The following is a 19,270-nucleotide window of genomic DNA, read 5'->3' on the forward strand; positions in this document are numbered from 1 at the left end:
TTACTTGCCAACATCGCCTGCATGGAAAAAAAGCTTTAGGAAAGGAAAAAGGCTATTATCCCCATTCCTTGCTACCCCCACTTAGATTGAGGCCCCCCACGTTCCTCATCATGAAAGTTTTTATTGCAGCATGATCTTGATGAGATGCACAGATGCACAGTAACTGATGGACTGTCATCAAATCTGTTTGTATTTAAACAGAGCACCTTGCTTGTCCTTCTTGAAATTTTCACCTTGTCAATGTTGAGATCTCATTAATAAAACTCTTTGATTGCTGAGAAGCCCCATGAGAAGTCATTTTGGTTGGGGAGCAGTAGGAAAACTTGATTTAAAAATACTGGGTGCCAGGAAGGTGGCTCATACCTGTAACCCCAGCACTTTGGGAGGTCAAGGCAGAAGGACTGCCAGGAGTTTGAGACCAGCCTGGACAACATGGTGAGACACTGTCTCTACAATTTTTTTTAATTAGTCTAGAGTGGTGACACATGCCTTGTAGTCCCAGCTACTCTGGAGGCTGAGGCAGGAGGATTGGCTGGACCCAGGCTGCAGTGAGCCTTATTTACACCACTGCACTCCAGCCCGGGCAACGGTGTGAGACCCTGTCTCAAAAAAAAAAAAAAAAGCCAAACAACTGACAGTCAAAAATATTTGTTAGGAGTCATTTATGAGGCATACAGAAAGCACTCTGAGTTGCTGAAAAACTCCAAGCCGTTTCAGTATAATTAAAATTTAATAATAACAGTTTCAAAATCCTCTGTAAATATGGGTATTTCTTCTTCAAAATTAGTCCCTAAAGCTCATTGTCCAAATTACAAATAGAATGTATATCAAAACATGACAATTAGAGGACTAAATGAATATGGCAGTTGTGAAAACAGTAAGCAACTCAACACCACCTTCTGATTAAAATGAACAGTATTTAGCATTTTAAAATTTTAGTTTTATTTAGAAAACTGAAGCATAGCTCTAAGTAAGAGCTGCCCTAATTATTATTAACCAAGACTTACCAAGAAACCTAACGAAAGGGACTTTCTAAATTTCTTCAAAAGGAAAATGCTGTGAAACATTAATTCTCTGGACAAATTAGAGGAAGACCAACCCAGTTAATGAAAAGGCTGAATTATAGCTTACTTTTAGGCGCAGTCTTATTATTTCAAGTACGTGCAACTCAGACCTAAGTCTAAGAGCGGCATTGAGTTGGAAACTTTAAATAGATAGGAATAATTAGCCTGTCTAAACATTAGTCAAAGCCATGTGGCCTTCTGCTTATCTGACAGTGACAGTAGACTCAATAATTGGGAGCCTACTAATTTGAAATATAATATTATAAAGACCAGCCTGAAATTTATCTTTGTTTAGCCAACATACTCCTTGTAGAGAGCTATTAGTATATTTAGATTAGAGCTATTAGTATATTTAGAGAATGCGTAAAATTGTTAAAAGAATACACTTAAAAGAGCTACTCTCTTTTAGAAATACGGTGCCTATTTATCTGAAAACAACTGATGTCCTCATTACCAATAACTTGTTATTGAAACTACCTTCAGCACAATTGGAATGAATGAATGAACTTTGTTCGACTATGTGGAAACATGGGTTGCAGCTGGCCAGCGATAAAACATTTTTTTAATGTCTTGTAATTTAATTAGGCATTTAATTTATATATAATTTAATATAATTTGAATATAATTTAATTAGGTATCTTCTCTGAGTCAGTGCAGTTCTACCTACATATGTGAATGGGATGGATAGAACCTGGGGCCCAACTTTTCACTTAATGAACTTTTTTTGGTTTCAAGGTAGAAGTCTTGTAAAGACCACATCCCATCTCTATCCATGCTAACTCCAGAGAAACTAATATCATTATAATGTGTCTTCCTCATCCCCCTGCAAGATGTGAACATATGAATAGGGACAGAAAAAGAGAAGGAGTAGCCAAATAGAAAGCTGCGATTCGCATTGTTAATAATATTCAGAACCCCATATTTGGTTCAGAAGATTATAGGTATTTTTATTCATATATCAAACAGAATAATTTTAATTCTACCTATGGCAACAAAGCTGCTAGAAAATTCTCAAGATATATTTCATTTTCCCTAAGACAATATAATGATAAAAAAGTAAGCTTCATGTAGTAAGGCTTAATATTTTGATAAAACCAAGATCATACAGTGAATTAAATGAAAATCTGGGAAATAAAAAATGAAACTGGCATTTTTATTAAGATAGGATGTATCAAAACAAATGAAAAAGCCAAAAAGAAAAAAAAAAAAAAAGCTGCTACCAAGATGGAAAGGCAGAGATGAATTTTGTGTGGTGTTTTATGATGTGAATATTTGTTGAAGATTCTTTGTCTTTATCTAGGCAGTGCAATTCAAGTTCTAAAAGAATGGAATATGACAGGAAAAAAGAAGGTAAGATTAATATTGATTGTAAATTGGTAACGTCTTCAATCAAAACCTTCATGGTTGTTATCATTTTAACAAGGCTGCCAGTTTTTGGCTTCTTTCAAATATGTTAATATATACACCCAGAAAGCTTCCAAATTCATGACTCTCGTAAATTACCAGATACTCTCACTAGTAATGCCCTATTTTCTGCTCAGTGTTTTTAACAACCAGGTGTGCTTAAGAAGTCCCAGAGTTGTTCTCTTTTTTAAGTATAAAGGGGAGCCCAGCTGGAGAATTCAAAGGATTCAAAACATTAACTTGCCTGAACGTATCCTGTAGCACAAAGAAAAAAATTAAGGAGTATTTTAAAGATACTTGAAAACTCTAAATATATTTTCGCATGTTTTTCCACCTGAAAGAAACTGTCCAAGGCTGCCCTGAGATGCTTTTTTGGCTGAATTCTAAGGTAGATCATTAATAAAAGAAGAAGAAAAGAAAGTGCCTTAGAACCATAAGTAAGGGACCTTCTTGAACACTGGTGTACTGCTCTTTGAGAACAAAGGGAAGGGGATTTTACTGTGTCCCATTCAAATTGGTATGCTTTCTTGTCAAGTCACAAAGGGCCTGGGATTTCTGGGAGCTCGTGAGATGCATCTGTGCATACACACTAGCAAAAGTGTGCCGCTCCTTTCAAAGTAACTGTTCCACTCATTCCTGCTATGACACAGCAAGGCCTTGTGTTTCAGTTTTCCCAGGATATCGTACGCCAGTCTACCCTTCCCCATGGGGGAAGATCACAGGCCTGCAAAACAGGTTCTGAACAAACAATAACACAGTATTACTTTCATAAAACCTGAAGATTACTGAAATTACAGGAATCATCCTTTCCGTTTTTCTCCTCCTAGTTTCATGTAGAATAGGAAAATTGTGAGTTTTTTTTTTAACCTTTGTATGCCACCATCTTTGATAATCTCTGCTTAATCTTTAATCATAGCTTCCCAGGCCTCTGTGTGAGATGAACATGATTTGCAAGTGATTGAAAGGCAGTATTTAGACTTACATAGAAAAATTTCAAATGTGTGGTTTGGGTATTAGATTTTTCTGATGTGAAAAAAAGAGCAGATAGCAGCTGCAGACCCAACTCATTACTAAGTCTCCCTCCTGGAGGTTGAAAAGGAAAATGGTCTCCCAGCCAAGTAGATGTGAGGCTTGAGAGCCAGAAGCTGCTGTGGGTGTTTTGTGGGAATAAGTGCCACTGGCCTTGCCTTGACCCTGGGACACACACCTCTCACCTAGGAAAGCACTTACTGGGGCATGATTGTGGTTCGAAAGGAAAAGAGAACAGGGAGGAGAACTGAGAAGAGGAAACAGTTTCTTCTTCTTTTGTAAATGTGTTGAAGAACAAAGCCAGGCTGATGCTCACCTGGCACTCACTCATTCAGCAGGTGGGACAGGGTCGTTCTTATGGTTTAGGCGTCTGTTCCGATTGGCGGGGCTGGTACCATACTGTTTGTTGAGTACACTGAATATCAACTGGGTACAAAGCAACATCAAGTCAAGCATATAACATAATTAGGAACAACATCTTCTTAATTTTCTTGATATTCTTAGGTATTCACCATTAGAACATTGTAAGAGAGATATAGTAAAACTCTGTATTTTAGACTCTTGTGACATCGGGGGGTCTAAACAATTTCAGTTGTATAAAATGCAGGGTGGTGTTATTTCAAAGGAAATAAAATGAAGCTTTGTAATGCTATTCAGCTAGCAGCCGAGAGGTCCAGGGGCTTTCTCACAGGAAAAGGGGGACTTATATCAGTTTGGCATTACCTTGAAGCTGTTGTCTGTTCCAGCTGAAATATTCATGGGATGGCAGGGCGCAGTGGCTCATGCCTGTAATCTCAGCACTTTGGGAGGCAGAAGCAGGAGAATCACTTGAGCCCAGAAGTTCGAGACCAGCCTGAGCAACATAGGGAGACCCTGTATCTACAAAAAATTTTTAAAAATAGCTGCATGTGGTGATGCATGCCTGTAGTAACAGCTACTCAGGAGGCTGAGGTGGGAGGATCGCTTACGCCCAGGAGGGTGAAGCTGCAGTGAGCTGTGATCACGCAACTGCATTCCAGCCTGGGCGACAGAGCCAGAGTGAGACCTTGTTAAAATAAATAAATAAATAAATAAATAATCATGGGGATGATTATGGATCCTGTGGCTACCTGGGGCTCACTAGACAATGACTGCAATTCTGGGAATCTCCTGGTTAACTGGTTTCTGTTTCAGAGACCCAACCTGGACTTTAAGGACCTACCTTCTGTGCCCTCATTTTACAAGAAGAAGTTGCCTGCCTTTTCCCTAGTAGTCCTCCCCTGTACCTCTCCTTCTGCCCAGCAGATGGGAACCTTAGTGGCCTCCTTGCCTCTCCAGCATTCACCACTTTGAGATGAGAGCTAATCCCCAATGGCAGGATAACTGAAATCAAGTTTTTTCAGGATGGTTATCACAAGATTTTACTGTAGAGCCTCAAGTTGCCCAAATAATATGTCAGTTATTTAAGCCATTCCTTGTTGGTTTTTTCTTCCTTTTATTGGAACCTTTTTAGTTGTGTTTATGAGGTGAAAGTTTATACAACTTACTATAAGAGAAAAGATACTTAAATTAACTTGGGTTTAATAAAGACGTAAATATTCATCCAGTCTGTAAGAAGAGCCAGGAACCAAAAAAGATAATGTATCTTATTTTCATCTCTCAGATTCACCTTATATTTCAAGAGTCTGAGTTGAATATTATGTTCTCATGTGTTTCTCATTCTAGAACAATAAAAGAAAAAGAAGCAAGTCCAAGCAGCATCAAGGCAACAAAGATGCTAAAGACAAGGTGGAGAGGCCCGAGGCAGGGCCCCTGCAGCCACAGCCACCTCAGATTCAAAACGGCCCCATGAATGGCTGCGAGAAGGACAGCTCGTCCACGGATTCTGCTAACGAAAAACCAGCCCTTGTCCCTCGTGAGAAAAAGATCTCAATACCTGAGGAACCTTCAAAGGCACTTCGTGGGGTCACAGGTCAGTAATGCTTAAGTAAAATTGCTTAGGAAGACACAGATGTAAAGAGCACAAAGGGAGCTCATTGGGGCTACTGTTGATATTGTTGACAATGGAAGGTTGTTTTTCTGCAGTGTGTACAGTTCAGCCTTCCTGAAGCCAGGATGGGGGGTGAAGGGGAATGTAACAGGGCAGAGAATAAATGCTCAATCTAGCTCTACACAAAGTCAGAGGATTTTCTCTCTCTCTCTCTCTCTCTCTCTCTTTTTTTTTTTTTTTTTTTTTTTTTTTTTTTTTGAGTCAGGGTCTTGCTGTGCAAGGCTAGAGTGCAGTGGTGGTGTGGTCGTAGCTCACTGCAGCTGCAGCCTTGAACTGCTGGACTCAAGCAATCCTGCCTTGGCATCCCAAAGTGCTGGTATTACAGACATGAGCCACCACACTTAGCCGGTCAGAGGTCTTTTTGAATGGAAGTTCTAGTTTAAAGAAATATTCTGTATAGACACCTTTGCTAGAATTCACCTGGGGTAGAAGGAATAATTGATGACAAAAAGAAATGTTATTAAATGTTTTCTTTTAGAAAGGGCAGATCAAATTATTTTAACTGCTGGTATTTTTTATATGATGTGACAGAACATAATCTTCCAGGGTGTTAGAATCTGGAACATTAATTATTTGTGCTCTAGCTATATGTTTATTAATCTTCAAAAGGCTACTTCCTAATCCACTGTTAGACTTTGGGCACGTCATCTTCTCTAGGGTCCCATTTCCTTTCTGAAAAATAAGGAAACTGCATTGGAATCTACTAGATCACTGCTTCTCAATACCATCTGACCCAATGCCCCATTTTTAGAACAAATCCTAAAATAAAACTCATGCATAATATAACCTACCTAGAAACAGAATTTCAGTAAATAAAAATATAAGAAATTCAGGAAAAACTAAAACAGAAAGCTCAATAGAGAGGCCAGATTTTTACACCCACTTATAATGAATCACTTTGCAATTAAATGAAGTAAGGCAGTAGTCAGCTGGATGTTGTGGATACTGTGTTCTTACATTTGACATGTACAGTAAGAGCTCAATAAGTATATTTGTATATAACATGGAATCACTGTGAATGCACCTGCTACAAATGCAGTCCGATTTAGGGGAATGGGTGTCAACTCTAATATCATGACTGCTGATGTGGTTTTCCACATGGCCAAAAATTCTCAGTCAAGTTCTAAACATCATAAAGTACCATCTTACTTTAATTTACACAATAGTTGAATCTTGGAAATCCAAGCAAATGTTGGAAATCCATAGTAAAACTGTCTAGAATCACATAATTTATATATATATATATTTTAACAATCATGAATATCCAGGAGAACATGAGAAAGTTCAGGACTCAGGATAATTCTTTGTTGTGTAGGACATTCCGAGGATTGCAAGTCATCTAACATCCTGCCCCCCAACCCCATCCCCAACATACACACACAATCATTTTGCTAATTTTTAAAAATGCCCCCTCAGTTTTTCAGAATGTCTCCTAAAAGATGGTAGATCCCCTGATGAGAACCACTACACTAGTTGACCCCCAAAGTCCTTCTAGTTATAAAATCCTGAGTTTGTTGAATCAGTGGTGTTTTAAACTCTTGTTATATTCAGAGCACTGTGCTGGATGCCACAGTAGATTCAGAGAAGGATATGATATGGTCTAGGCCCTGATGGAATCACATTCTGATATCTTTGAAGAGAAGGCTGTAGATTCACTGGTGAGTTTAAAGTTTGGGGAAGAGAGGTGCAGTATCCAACTGAGTGATCCTGGGAGATTTCCTGGGAGCATTCGGTATTAAAGGACCGATAGAACTGAGGTGGTGAAAAGGATTTGGAGGGTTAGAGAGAAGTAAGGAGAACTTTACTGAGTGCCCTTAGGTATTGCACACCTGCTGTATATGACACACTGCTGTCCTCTGACAAACCAAAGATGAATAAGACCCATCCGTGCCTAAGAAAAGTTCAGTCTACCAGAAGAGATGGAGGTGCAAACAGAAAAGCAAATGGTGACATGTACCAAATCAGGGTGGCAGTGAGAAGGCATCAAATAACTGGCACACTCCATAATACACTAGTAAGTTCTTAAATTGCTCACAAAGCACACATTTTCTTCCAGAAACACATTTCGTAACAACTCCACTAATAGTGCTGAAACTCATATCATCCTTATTTACTTCATGATGGTTTCCTAAAACCAAACAATGACAACAACAAAAATAACCTATTTCATTTTGAATCTGGATTCTCCAGGAATTTTTCAATTCAATTTTCACTGTGCCCACAATTTTAAGACTGTTTTGATTTATAGTCAGAGCAAGAGAAAGAAATTAAATAATCGAGTGGCAGATTCCCAGCTTTACTTGTTATTGCTTTCACATGAATTACTTTCAAAATCTAATTACTCAAGTTGCCATTTTGATATCAATCATAGAATAAAAGCTTAGCATGTATATATTTTCATTTACTTTTAATTTATACCTTCTTTGTAAAACAATGTCTGTAACTCTATCAAGTATATGACATTAAAGTAAATGCAATTTAGAAGTGTCTCCTTCCCAGTGGACAGCTTCCTTGAAAGTTAAGTACCCCCCAGGGGAGTGGGTACAAGGGGGCTTTTGGAAACCCTAACATGAAACTTTCTGTGAAGAATTCTTTCTCGCACAGTGATCCCATTCTCCCTTCTGTTTTTTAAGTATAGCATGATGGCATTGAGATGTGTTAGTATTATTTGTTAATACAGTCACTGATTCATTACAAATGCCTGTGCAACAAATGCCTGTGCAACAAATTTTTCTGTTAAAGAATAAATGAGCCAGGCATGATGACTCACGCTTGTCATCCCAGCACTTTGGAAGGCTGAGGCGGGAGGATTGTTTGAGCCCAGGAGTCCAAGACCAGCCTGGGCAACATGGCAAAACCCCTGCTCTATAAATAATACAAAAATTAGCTGGGCCTGGTGGTGCATGCCTGTACTCCCAGCTACCTGGGAGGCTTAAGTGGGAGAATCACCTGAGCCTGGGAGGTTAAGGCTGCAGTGAACTGTGATCGTACCTCTGCACACCAGCCTGGACAGCAGAGTGAGACCCCTCAAAAAAAAAAAAAAAGAAGAAGAAATGATGGTAATTGAAGGTTAGTAGATGTTCTTCCAAAAGGAAGCAAATTCTTCTTCTTAGCCCTTAACTTCATTAGCAGCCCACTTGTTATGATTGTAAATTTTAAAATGAGTTTTTAGCTACAGTAATCTGCCATTATCCTTGGAAGATAGGTTCCAGGACCCCTAGTAGATGCCTGAAATCATGTGCACTGTTTTTTTCCTGTACTATACTATACTGTGCTACAATTTAATTTATAAATTAGGCACAGTAAGAGATTAAAAATAACCAAGAATAAATAGAACAATTATAGCAATATACTGGTCTCTTTCTTGCTCTTTCTCTCTCTCTCTCTCTCTCTCAAAATATCTTATTGCACTATAAACATCCTTATTGTGATGATGTGAGATGATAAAATGCCCGCATGATGAGATGCGATGACACCCAATCTGATCACCAAGACAGTCACTAGAGTGACGAGTGGGCAGGTATCATGTATGGCATGGATACTCTGGACGAAGGCATGATCATATCCTGGGCAGGACAGAGTGACATGGCACAAGATTTCATCATACTACTCAGAACAGTGTGAAACTGAAAACTTAATGAGTTGTTTATTTCTGGAATTTTCTGTTTGCTATGTTTGGACCGCAGTTCACCATGGTTTACTGAAACCGTGAATAAGGGAGGACTATTGTAGTCAGATTTTCCTGCCTTCAAATTATGAAGGTTCATCAGAAAGTTGATGCCAAAACTATCTAATGGCTTTAATATATTTGCTCAATCTACTGGCAATCGCAAGAGCTCTAACTCATCTGCAGATGAGTGTTAGGTTGTAGACACTCTGCACCCCATTTTGAGTAGAATGTTGGAACTAGAAAGGATGAGAGTGAAACTTTAATCCTGGCTCCCCACTTTATAACTGAAGAAACCAAGGCTCCTGGGTTGAGAAGCTGAGAGGATAACCCTTTTGAACTCTCTGTAGTTTGCAAAAGGCTGACTCCAATCCATGCAATTTTGTCATGTAGTAGAGAGTTACTGCTAAAACCATGGGTTCCCTAACTCCTAAAAAAAATGTGTAATTGAAAAATTAGAAAAAAGTCACAATAACAAAGCCACATAATGATATTCTGTGCTTGAGTGAGTTCACAGCATAAGCCTAAAAGAAATCTCCAGGCTACTATAGTGGGGCGTTTATCAAGACCTCAAATAATGGAAGTAGCTCAACAAAGCTTGCCGAGAGTGCCCCACTGGGCAGGAGGCTGTGAACATGTGGGATGCGTGTTTTATCTTTTTATAACACCTTGACATTCAGGATCTCTCTTTTTAAAAGTCTTAATCAGAATCATTTTTTGGTAGGGGAAAAGTTAGCTTTAAGATATGTGCAGGTGGCTCAGGGGTGTTAGTGTGACTTCCTACATGAAAAATCACCACCAAAAGCATCATCATTTCAGGCTGTAAATATAGCACTGTCAAGTGGGACAATGCTGTGTGTCAGCAGATAGCTTAGAAGTTTAGGAGTATGTTTTAAGCCTGAGAGTAGTTTTTTTCTGTATCTCAGAATTTTTAATAACAGCTCAAATTGGATCTTTTATATAATCCAATCAAAATCACCCTGGGCTCAAATACAAAATCAGGCAAAGAGTAGATCAAGATTTGTTTTTGCTGAGCAGGCGCAGTGGCTCCCACCTGTAATCCTAGCACTTTCAGAGGTTGAGGTGGGAAGATTACTTGAGGGCAGGAGTTTGAGACCAGCCTGGACAACATAGCAAGCTCTTATCTCTTTAAATAAAGAGAAAAATTAGCTTGGTACGGTGGTTCATACCTGTAGTCCCAGCTGCTTAGGAGGTTGAGGCGGGAAAATCCTTTGAGCCCAGGAGTTTGAGGCTGCAGTGAGCTATGATTGCGCCACTACACTCTAGCCTGGGGTACAGGGCAAATCCCTATCTCAAAAACAAAAACAAACAAACAAAAATTATTTTACTAAAAGTAGTGCCAAGGATAATACTTTTTTCTAAGACCCTATCTAAATGTCTAAAGCTTATTTTGACCTTAGGATCTAATTTTCCCAAATGTTCCTCCTGCCCTATGTTTCCTGAGGCTCATAAGCTAAAATGTGTAGCATTTACTTGTCTCCACTTAGGCTGGAATAGGAATTCAGATTCCTCTCTTGTCTTTATCCCACTGGACATAATTCCTATTGAATAGGAAAGGAGCAGGACTGTGGGCCATCAGCAGCGTCCCAGAGATAAACTCTGGGGCAGGGCTTTCCCTCTCTTGAGCTCCTCTTGCTGACCCAGCAGCCATCCTTTATGTTGCCTCCTCGTGTAAAGCATCCTGGAAAGCCAAGTCTTCAGTCCCTGTTCCTTGGAACAGAAGGCTCCATGCCGTGGTTGCTGACCTTCACGAACTGGACCGTACAGCCTGCCCTGTACCACAGAGCAGGAACAACCCTGTCGTTGTTACCTTTGCAATGCAGCTTCTGTGCTTGGGAGCAGCATCTGCACAGAGCTGCTTTCTCATCCTCAAGTGAACTGAACCAAATGTGAAAGAAAGGGTCCTGTGCCTTTAGAATGTTAGTTGCTCCCCCCCAATTTGTGCTTCCTGTAACAAACAACAAAAACAACCCACCACCATTTCACAGTATTGTTGTGGTAGGTGGCTCCCCACAGGTTGTTCAAGCAGATTTTTTTATGTTGCTGTTGGTCCTGGCCTCTAGATTACCTCCCCTGCTTCTCGAAGCCCTATATTGGACAGAGGATTAGCAAAGATCAACAAAAAGAAAGCAGCAGCTTAGAACTTTAATAGTAAAAGTCAAATGTGTATATTCTAGGATTTCAGCAGTGCCAGCTCTCAAATGGAAGCAACATAATATCACTGCTAAGAACCAGGGCTTTAGCGTTGGACATGTTTGGTTTCAAATCTTGGCGTCATCACTTATGAGGTGTGTGACCCTGGACAGGTTAACCACTCTGCATCTCACTTTCCTCGTCTGCAAAATAAAGAACATTCCTCCACTTTACAATATTGTGGTGAGCAGTAAACGAGATGTATAAAGTGATGAGCTCAGCATCTGGAACAGGGTAAACCTTTCCTCTTATCATTCATTTATCCATTGAGTAAATATTTTTAAGCATCCAACATGTGTCAGGAATTCTACAGGAAGTGGACAAGACAACAAAGGTTTTGCTCTTGCAGAGTTGACGTTCTTTGGGGTGGGAGGATGGGGAGAAGAGATAGATAATAAACCAGAATACAACTAAGTTACCAACATAATTCTAGATTGTAATAAATGTTATAAAGGCAGCATGTGGAAGGGCAGCTGGGGAGTGCGTGTGTGCCGCGATTCCATAGGTCTTGCTGTGACGTGTCTGGAGACATTGAAGCTAAGATCCCAGTGCTTCAATTCAGGCTGTCTCATGCCAGCTTACAATGGTCTGAACAGCCAGTGTTTCATTTACATTTTTGTTAAGTACCTTAGCTGATGCCCTTGTTGGATTATAGCCATAGGTTTTAACTTTTTTTTTTTTTTTTTTTTTTTGAGATGGAGTCTCACTCTGTCACCCAGGCTGGAGTGCAGTGGCACGATCTCAGCTCACTGCAACCTCTGCCTCCCGGGTTCAAGCGATTCTCCTGACTCAGCCTCCTTAGTAGCTGGGACTACAGGCGCTTGCCACCACGCCGGCTAATTTTTTGTATTTTCAGTAGAGACAGGGTTTCACCGTGTTAGCCAGGATGGTCTCCATCTCCTGACCTCGTGATCCACCCCCCTTGGCCTTTACTATTTTTTTTTAGTTAAAGATCTAATACTGTATTAACATATATATAGCTGATGTTAAGTACTATCATATGAACATGGATTTCTGCAGTTTATATTTTGGTCAGGCACAGTGGCTCATGCCTGTAATCCCAGCACTTTGGGAGGCCAAGGCAGGAGGATCATTTGAGCCCAGGAGTTCAAGATCAGACTGGGCAACATCATGAGAGTTGGTTCTAAAAACAACTTAAAAATTAGCAGGGCGTGGTGGTCCATGCCTATACTCCCAGCTACTTGCAGGGCTGAGGTGAGAGGATCACTTGAGCCCAAGAGGTCAAGGCTGCAGTAAGCCATGATCACACCACCATACATCAGCCTGCGCAACAAAGCAAGACCCTGCCTCAAAAAATAAAAAATAAAAATAAAGTTTATAGTTTAAAGCACATAATTACTGTTGTCATTCATCTTTAATTATTGTTTTAGCATTCAAATACTTGGTATTAATTCCCATTTATAGTTGTGTTATTCAGTCTCAATCTCAGCTTCAAGTAACTTGGTATCTTAGATAGCATTTGCAGTGACTTAGAGCCCTTCTTCCTTTCTTTATGTATGATAAAGCAGAAAGAGACAGAGATAGACACAGGATGTAGTGATATGAGGGCACAGGAAACACAAAATCCCTCAGGTATTTTTCAGTCACCTGGGCAGAGTGAAACCAAAGCCCGCTCTCTTCTCTTTCTCTTTCAAAAGTATTTTTGCCGCAACCGTACAGCAGAAACACAAAACTACTCATCTTTGAATAGCTGATACCTTTATAACTTCCCACCCTCTCCTTGTTATGGTGATTTCAGTTACAAATAGACTTAATTAAATGGAATGTACCACTTACAAAGATCAAAAGGCTTTCAAAAAAATTTTTAAAGATTTTTGAACAAAGATTTAACTGTTTCTGTTAAAATGCAGTAAGATGGAAACTCCATTTCCTCTGATGTGATTATTATGCATTGTATACCTGTATCAATATATCTCAAGCACCTCATAAATACATAAACCTACTATGTACCCACAAAAATTAAAAATTAAGAAAAGTTTTTTTAATGCAATAAGAATTAAACCTGTTTTGCAGAGAAATAAGACAGTGGAAAAAATCAAGTTAACTGGCCTACCTTGTGTCATTGACAAATTAGTCCATTGACTTTATTACCTTTTCGTATTTATGTATATATTATTACATATAATAATATACATATACATTAAACTTATTAAGGTATTAATGACATATGAGATCTTGTAAAGACAGTGAATGTAAATAAAACTAAATATGTTATTCCATTCGAAAAGTTACCACCTTTATGCCCTCTGAGCTGATCAAGCTTCATAGGATTTGAATGAAATAATAAAGTCTATCTGTATTTGATAAAGACACTATGAGAAGGCAGAACTGACATTGTGTCTGCTGCACAAACCTGTCTATTTTGGTCTCTGTTTCAAAGTTATTGTTTCCCCAAATTTTTAATTACCCTGTCATGTAAAGATAGAAGAATGATGAAACTTGCAAATCACAGTATATAATAATTATGGTAGAATGGTTTTCTTAGCCTGGGCAACATGGCAAACCCCATCTCTACAAAAAATACAAAAATTAGCTGAGCATGTTAGCAAATGCCTGTAGTCCCAGCTGCTAGGGAGGCTAAGGTGGGAGGATCACTTGAGCTGGGGGTCGAGGCTACAGTGAATCATGATCACACCACAGCACTCCAGCCTAGGTGACAGAGCAAGACCATGTCTCAAAAAAAAAAAAAAAAAAAAAGGAGTTTTCTTGAGGCTTCATCACTAGACCATTATTCTGTAACATCTTCAGAGAGTTACCTTTACTCCCTGTCTCCACTCTTCACCTCCCTCTCACTCGTCACCTCATTGTTATGGTTTTCAGCCCCATCTTGCCAAATAAACTGCTCTAGGTAAGCTGTTTTAGGTAAGTTTAGCAATGGCCTCCATGTTATTGAATCTAGCCATTGTTTTTTCATCTTTATTTTTTCCTTTTAGCAGTATTCAGCATTGTTGACCACTCTATCCTTAACAACTCTATCCTTTCCCTGTGGTTTCTATGACATGACACTCTCCTGATTGTGTCCCTCTGTCTTTACTGCTTCCTCTCTGTTCCCTTTGGAGGTCATTCTTCTTTACCTGGCTGTTAAATTGCTGAAGCTCCCCAGGGCTTGTTTGATCTCAGGTCCTTCATCATATAAAGCTACACACTCTCCTTAGATTATTTCAGCCATACTCTAGCTTTAATTATGTAAGATGGCTCACAAACTCATCTTCCTAGTTCCGGCTACACTGAACTCCAGACTCTTCTTTTGCTTTTTCACTTTGATATTTCAAAGCATTTCAACAACATGCTCAAAACAAACTCATCATCTCCCTTCCCAGTCATGGCTCTCTTTTAGTGTTCCTGATCCTAATGCACCATCTATCCAGTTATGCAAAGTAGAAATCTAGTCATCAGTCATGACATCTCCCTCTTTCTCACTCCCCATTTCCAGTCTATCCCCATTCCCTGTTGGTTTTCATTTCCATGTATTTCTAGAATTCATTCATTGCTCAGTCTCTTCCCCTGCCTTCCCACCAAAACTACCATCCTCACTTGCCTGCCCTGCAGCAATAGTCCACTCATTAATCTCCTAGCACTTACCCTTGTTCCTTTGTAAATCATTCTCTATCCTGTAATCTTTTCAAAACACAAATCTGACCTCTTATGATAAAGACAAGAAGACTTACCCTGTCCTGCAAGTCCAGCATAGTCTGGCCCCTGTGTCCCACTCCACCCTCCTTGCATGGCACATTCCTTCTTGCTCTCTCCCTACCTTAGCCATGCTGGTCTCTGTTCGGGACCTCATAGATCTCTGTTTGGGCCCTCATATTGGCCATGTGTATCAGTCAAGATCAAGTCAGGATATAGGAACCATGCTGGTTATTTGAATAGGAGAAATGTAATGTAAAGCATTGTTAATTAAAACAGTAGGAGGTTACTAACTACTGGAAGGGATAAATGAGGACCATAAGATGTCTACATTTAGCATGAGAGCAATTACTCTATCTATACTGAAGAAAATCAGACAATAAAGGAACTAAGGACTAGGGGAGGCCCCCAAGCCAAGACTGAGATTCTGATCTGATTAAAGAAGGTGTATGGCTACCAGAGGAACGTGCAGCCTTGTGGGGGTGAAAAAACTTGTCAAAGGGCATGGACTGAGTTCTTCTGTTAAGAGGCTGCCATTGTTAGAGGGTGTAGATAGATTGGAGCTGCTCAAAGCCACTGACGGTGGCAGGAGATGGGGAAAGGAACATGGCATGAGGATGTAGGTTGGAGCTCCTCTGCTTGGCTGCTGGATTCCTGTGAATACTAATAATTAATAATAATAGAGGTCCAGAACCCCGAAGAGAGGTATACTCCTGTTCTTATAGCCTTGCAGGGTCACTTTATTGCCATCTGCTGACATCAAAGTTAACATTCTACTAGCTGGCAAAAGAGAATTACTTACAGGGTCCAGCTCCAGCATCACAAAGTAGGGCAAGAAGAGTAGATCTGGAGCCAAGAGACACTATAACTTGATAACTGGTACACAATGCTTTCTCCCCTACAAATGTAGTCACTGCTTGCAATACAATTTCCCACCCTTTTCAACTAATTATTTCATGTGATTTCAGATGAGATCATTCAGATCTCAGCTTAGGTGTTTTCCTTGGGGAATTCCTTCTTGATATCCCCATGTCAAATACGCCAGTTACAGATTTCAGAACACTATATGCTTTTCTTTCCTAACACACAGTTGCAATTTTTCATTTGTTTGTATGGTGGTTTGATTTATACATCTTCCTATTAAACTGCAAGTTCTGTGAAGACAGAGACCACATCTGTCTTTCATTACCATTGTATTTCTGGGACCTGGAACAAAGATGGGCACTCACACAATCCTTTCTCATGATCTCTATTGAATTATTAATGATAAAATACATGGAGAAGTATAGGTTAATTAAATTTTTGTAAGTTGCTATGTTGCTTTTTAAAGATAATTAAATTTTTGTAAGTTGCTATGTTGCTTTTTAAAGATAATCATGGATTTTGTGTTTATAGGTTTAAAAAGACTTTATACTAATTGAGGAAATTTGAAAATTCAGTAAGATTTGAGGGGAAAAAAAGGAAACAATCCTACCTCCCAGAAACAACCACTGTTAAATTTTATTCAGAATGTTTTAAATGCACAGATATGTAGATTTTTTTAAAAAATGATATTAAATAGCCTGTGAACCTTTGTATTTTGTTTTTTACTTAACATGAGATTATCAACGTTACTTCATATCATTAAATGTTATTTAAAAACATGATTTAAATATCTGCATTGTATTTTTATGAATGTGCCATATTTCTTTTAATTGTTCCCAAACTGTTGTCCGTGTGAATTGTTCCTTTTTTTTTTTTTTTTTTTTTTGAGACAGAGTCTCTCTCTGTCACTCAGGCTGGAGTGCAGTGACATGATCTCAGCTCACTACAACCTCTGCCTCCCAGGTTCAAGTGATTCTCATGCCTCAGCTTCCCAAGTAGCTAGGATTACAGGCGCCTGCCACCACTTCCAGCCAATTTTTGTATTTTTAGTAGAGATGGAGTTTCACCATTTTGGCCAGGCTGTTCTCGAACTCCTGACCTCAGGTGATCTGCCCGCCTTGGCCTCCCAAAGTGCTGGGATTACAGGCATCAGCCATCACACCCGGCCTCCATTGTTTGATTTTATAAACAATATTATAGTGAATATCTCTTGTATATAGATTTGTGTGAACAACCATGATTATTTCCTTAGCATATATTCTTAGAAGTAGAATTACTGGCTTCAAAGAGTATGAATAGTGTTTAAGTTATTAGTATATTACCGTCCAGAAAGGTTGTAGTGATCTCATTGTTTTTACTTTTAAAACTGATTGGTAGGGGGATGGAACTTTTTAAGAAGTTTATTTTCCAAAAAATTAGCCGGGCGCGGTGGCGGGCGCCTGTAGTCCCAGCTACTCGGGAGGCTGAGGCAGGAGAATGGTGCGAACCCAGGAGGCGGAGCTTGCAGTGAGCCGAGATGGTGCCACTGCACTCCAGCCTGGGCGACAGAGTGAAGACTCCGCCTCAAAAAAAAAAAAAAAAGAAGTTTATTTTCCATTTATATTTCTTCTTTTGTAAATATTTAAGAACACAAAGATCAATTACCAAAGAACTACCAATTGTATTATCAGGTATCAAGTATCATAAAACACCATCACATTCACATAAGTACTTTTTCAAGAATGGTAGCATGCTTGAAGTAACATAGACATTAGCAATTTTAGACATAATTTTACAACAACAAAGTTATGCTTGGTTTCTTTATCAATTTTTTCCAAATAGAACTACTTTACAATACTTACTCAAGATCAGATGATGTGCTTTGTTGCAATTACCTGTGTATAGGAGACAATGAAACCATCTTAACTCAAAGGGTTAAAATAATTATTTTAGAACTATTCTATGTTTAATACATTCCTTTCAGTTAGGTTTGAATTCTTTTTTTTTTTTTTTTTTTTGAGACGGAGTCTCACTCTGTTGCCCAAGCTGGAGTGCAGTGGCGCAATCTCAGCTCACTGCAAGCTCCGCCTCCCAGGTTCACGCCATTCTCTTGCCTGAGCCTCCTGAGTAGCTGGGACTATAGGCGCCCACCACCACGCCCGGCTAGTTTTTTGTATTTTTAGTAGAGACGGAGTTTCACTGTGTTAGCCAGGATGGTCTCGATCTCCTGACCTCGTGATCCGCCCACCTCAGCCTCCCAAAGTTCTGGGATTACAGGCGTGAGCCACCGCGCCCTTCCAGGTTTGAATTCTTAAAGTTAGATTTGATTTCTTTCTTCAGTCTACTTATAAGTACATCAAGCTTTCACTAAAAAGTAAAAACTAAAGAGAAAAAAAAATATATTTTCAGAAACTTTCAAATTTGAATATATACATGGCTGTACATACATAATGAAAACTTTTGAATCCAAGTTTATATATTTCCCCCAAGAGGAGGGTTTGTTTTCTTTGGCACTGCTAACAAAAACAACCAGCACAGTTCATTTATTGTATGAAATAAATCAAATTAAGGACAAGTAAAGTATATAAGTTGATACTAAGATTTAGTAACCAGTAAGTTGATAGTTTTCACTGCTGGCAAGAGTTAAATGTGAGAACAATTGCAGGCACTGCAGCTGAGAGTAAATGGTACAACTTGACTGAAAAATAATTTGATAAAGCATATCAAGAACAAGAGAAAGAAAGGTATGAATTTGTGTTGTCTTCGTAACAAATTCCCTTAAATTGTAGTAAATAAATTTTTAAATGTAGAAATCCACATTACTGAAGAAAATGAAAAAAGGGTATCCGTTTCTACAAGAAGGGAAGTAGATGGAAGGGGCTTTATTGATGAATCAGATGCTGCAGCATAGAATACACAGGGAGGAGCTTTGGTGGGGAGGAAGATGATTGCCCTGCAGAAACTGGGGGAGCCCTGGGTTCAGAGTCAGCACATGGGATGGAAGGCACACTCAAGAAGAGGAGTATAAAGCAGAGGAATTAAATGAAAGTATTTTAAGGAACAGCCCACTATCCCCTTACCATCTGTTCCATCCCCCAACTTGTTCTTTTAGCTGCATAACATTTATCCTCAAGGCAAAAAGGGAGGAAGAGAGTGGACAGTGATCTGCAAGTATATTAATCACCTGTTAAAACAAAAGTCGAAACCCTTTAAAGGAAAAGAAGAAGATCTAGAGTTTCTCAGTGTGTCATCCAAAATGGTCAGTGTCCAATTTTAAAAATTACTAGACATGGGAAGGAGCAGGAAAATGTGACCTATAATGAAGAGAAAGGTTAGTTATTAGAAACAGACACATTGACAACACAGAAG

The 19,270-nt window shown here is 39.2% G+C and overlaps 1 protein-coding gene across 31 annotated transcripts in view; it reads left to right on the forward strand.

Moving 5' to 3' along the window:
- Nucleotides 1-19,270, forward strand: part of SPATS2L (spermatogenesis associated serine rich 2 like) — a 171,875-nt gene that overhangs the window by 106,890 nt on the left and 45,715 nt on the right. For 22 of the 31 annotated variants that reach the window (XM_077956287.1, XM_077956304.1, XM_015110601.3 and 19 more), the window contains 2 exon segments: nucleotides 2,365-2,414; nucleotides 5,202-5,448. In XM_077956287.1, coding sequence (XP_077812413.1) covers nucleotides 2,365-2,414; nucleotides 5,202-5,448 — 297 coding nt within the window. 31 annotated transcript variants of the gene reach the window in all.

The sequence above is a fragment of the Macaca mulatta genome, chromosome 12 (assembly GCF_049350105.2).
Source record: "Macaca mulatta isolate MMU2019108-1 chromosome 12, T2T-MMU8v2.0, whole genome shotgun sequence".
NCBI lineage: Eukaryota > Metazoa > Chordata > Mammalia > Primates > Cercopithecidae > Macaca > Macaca mulatta.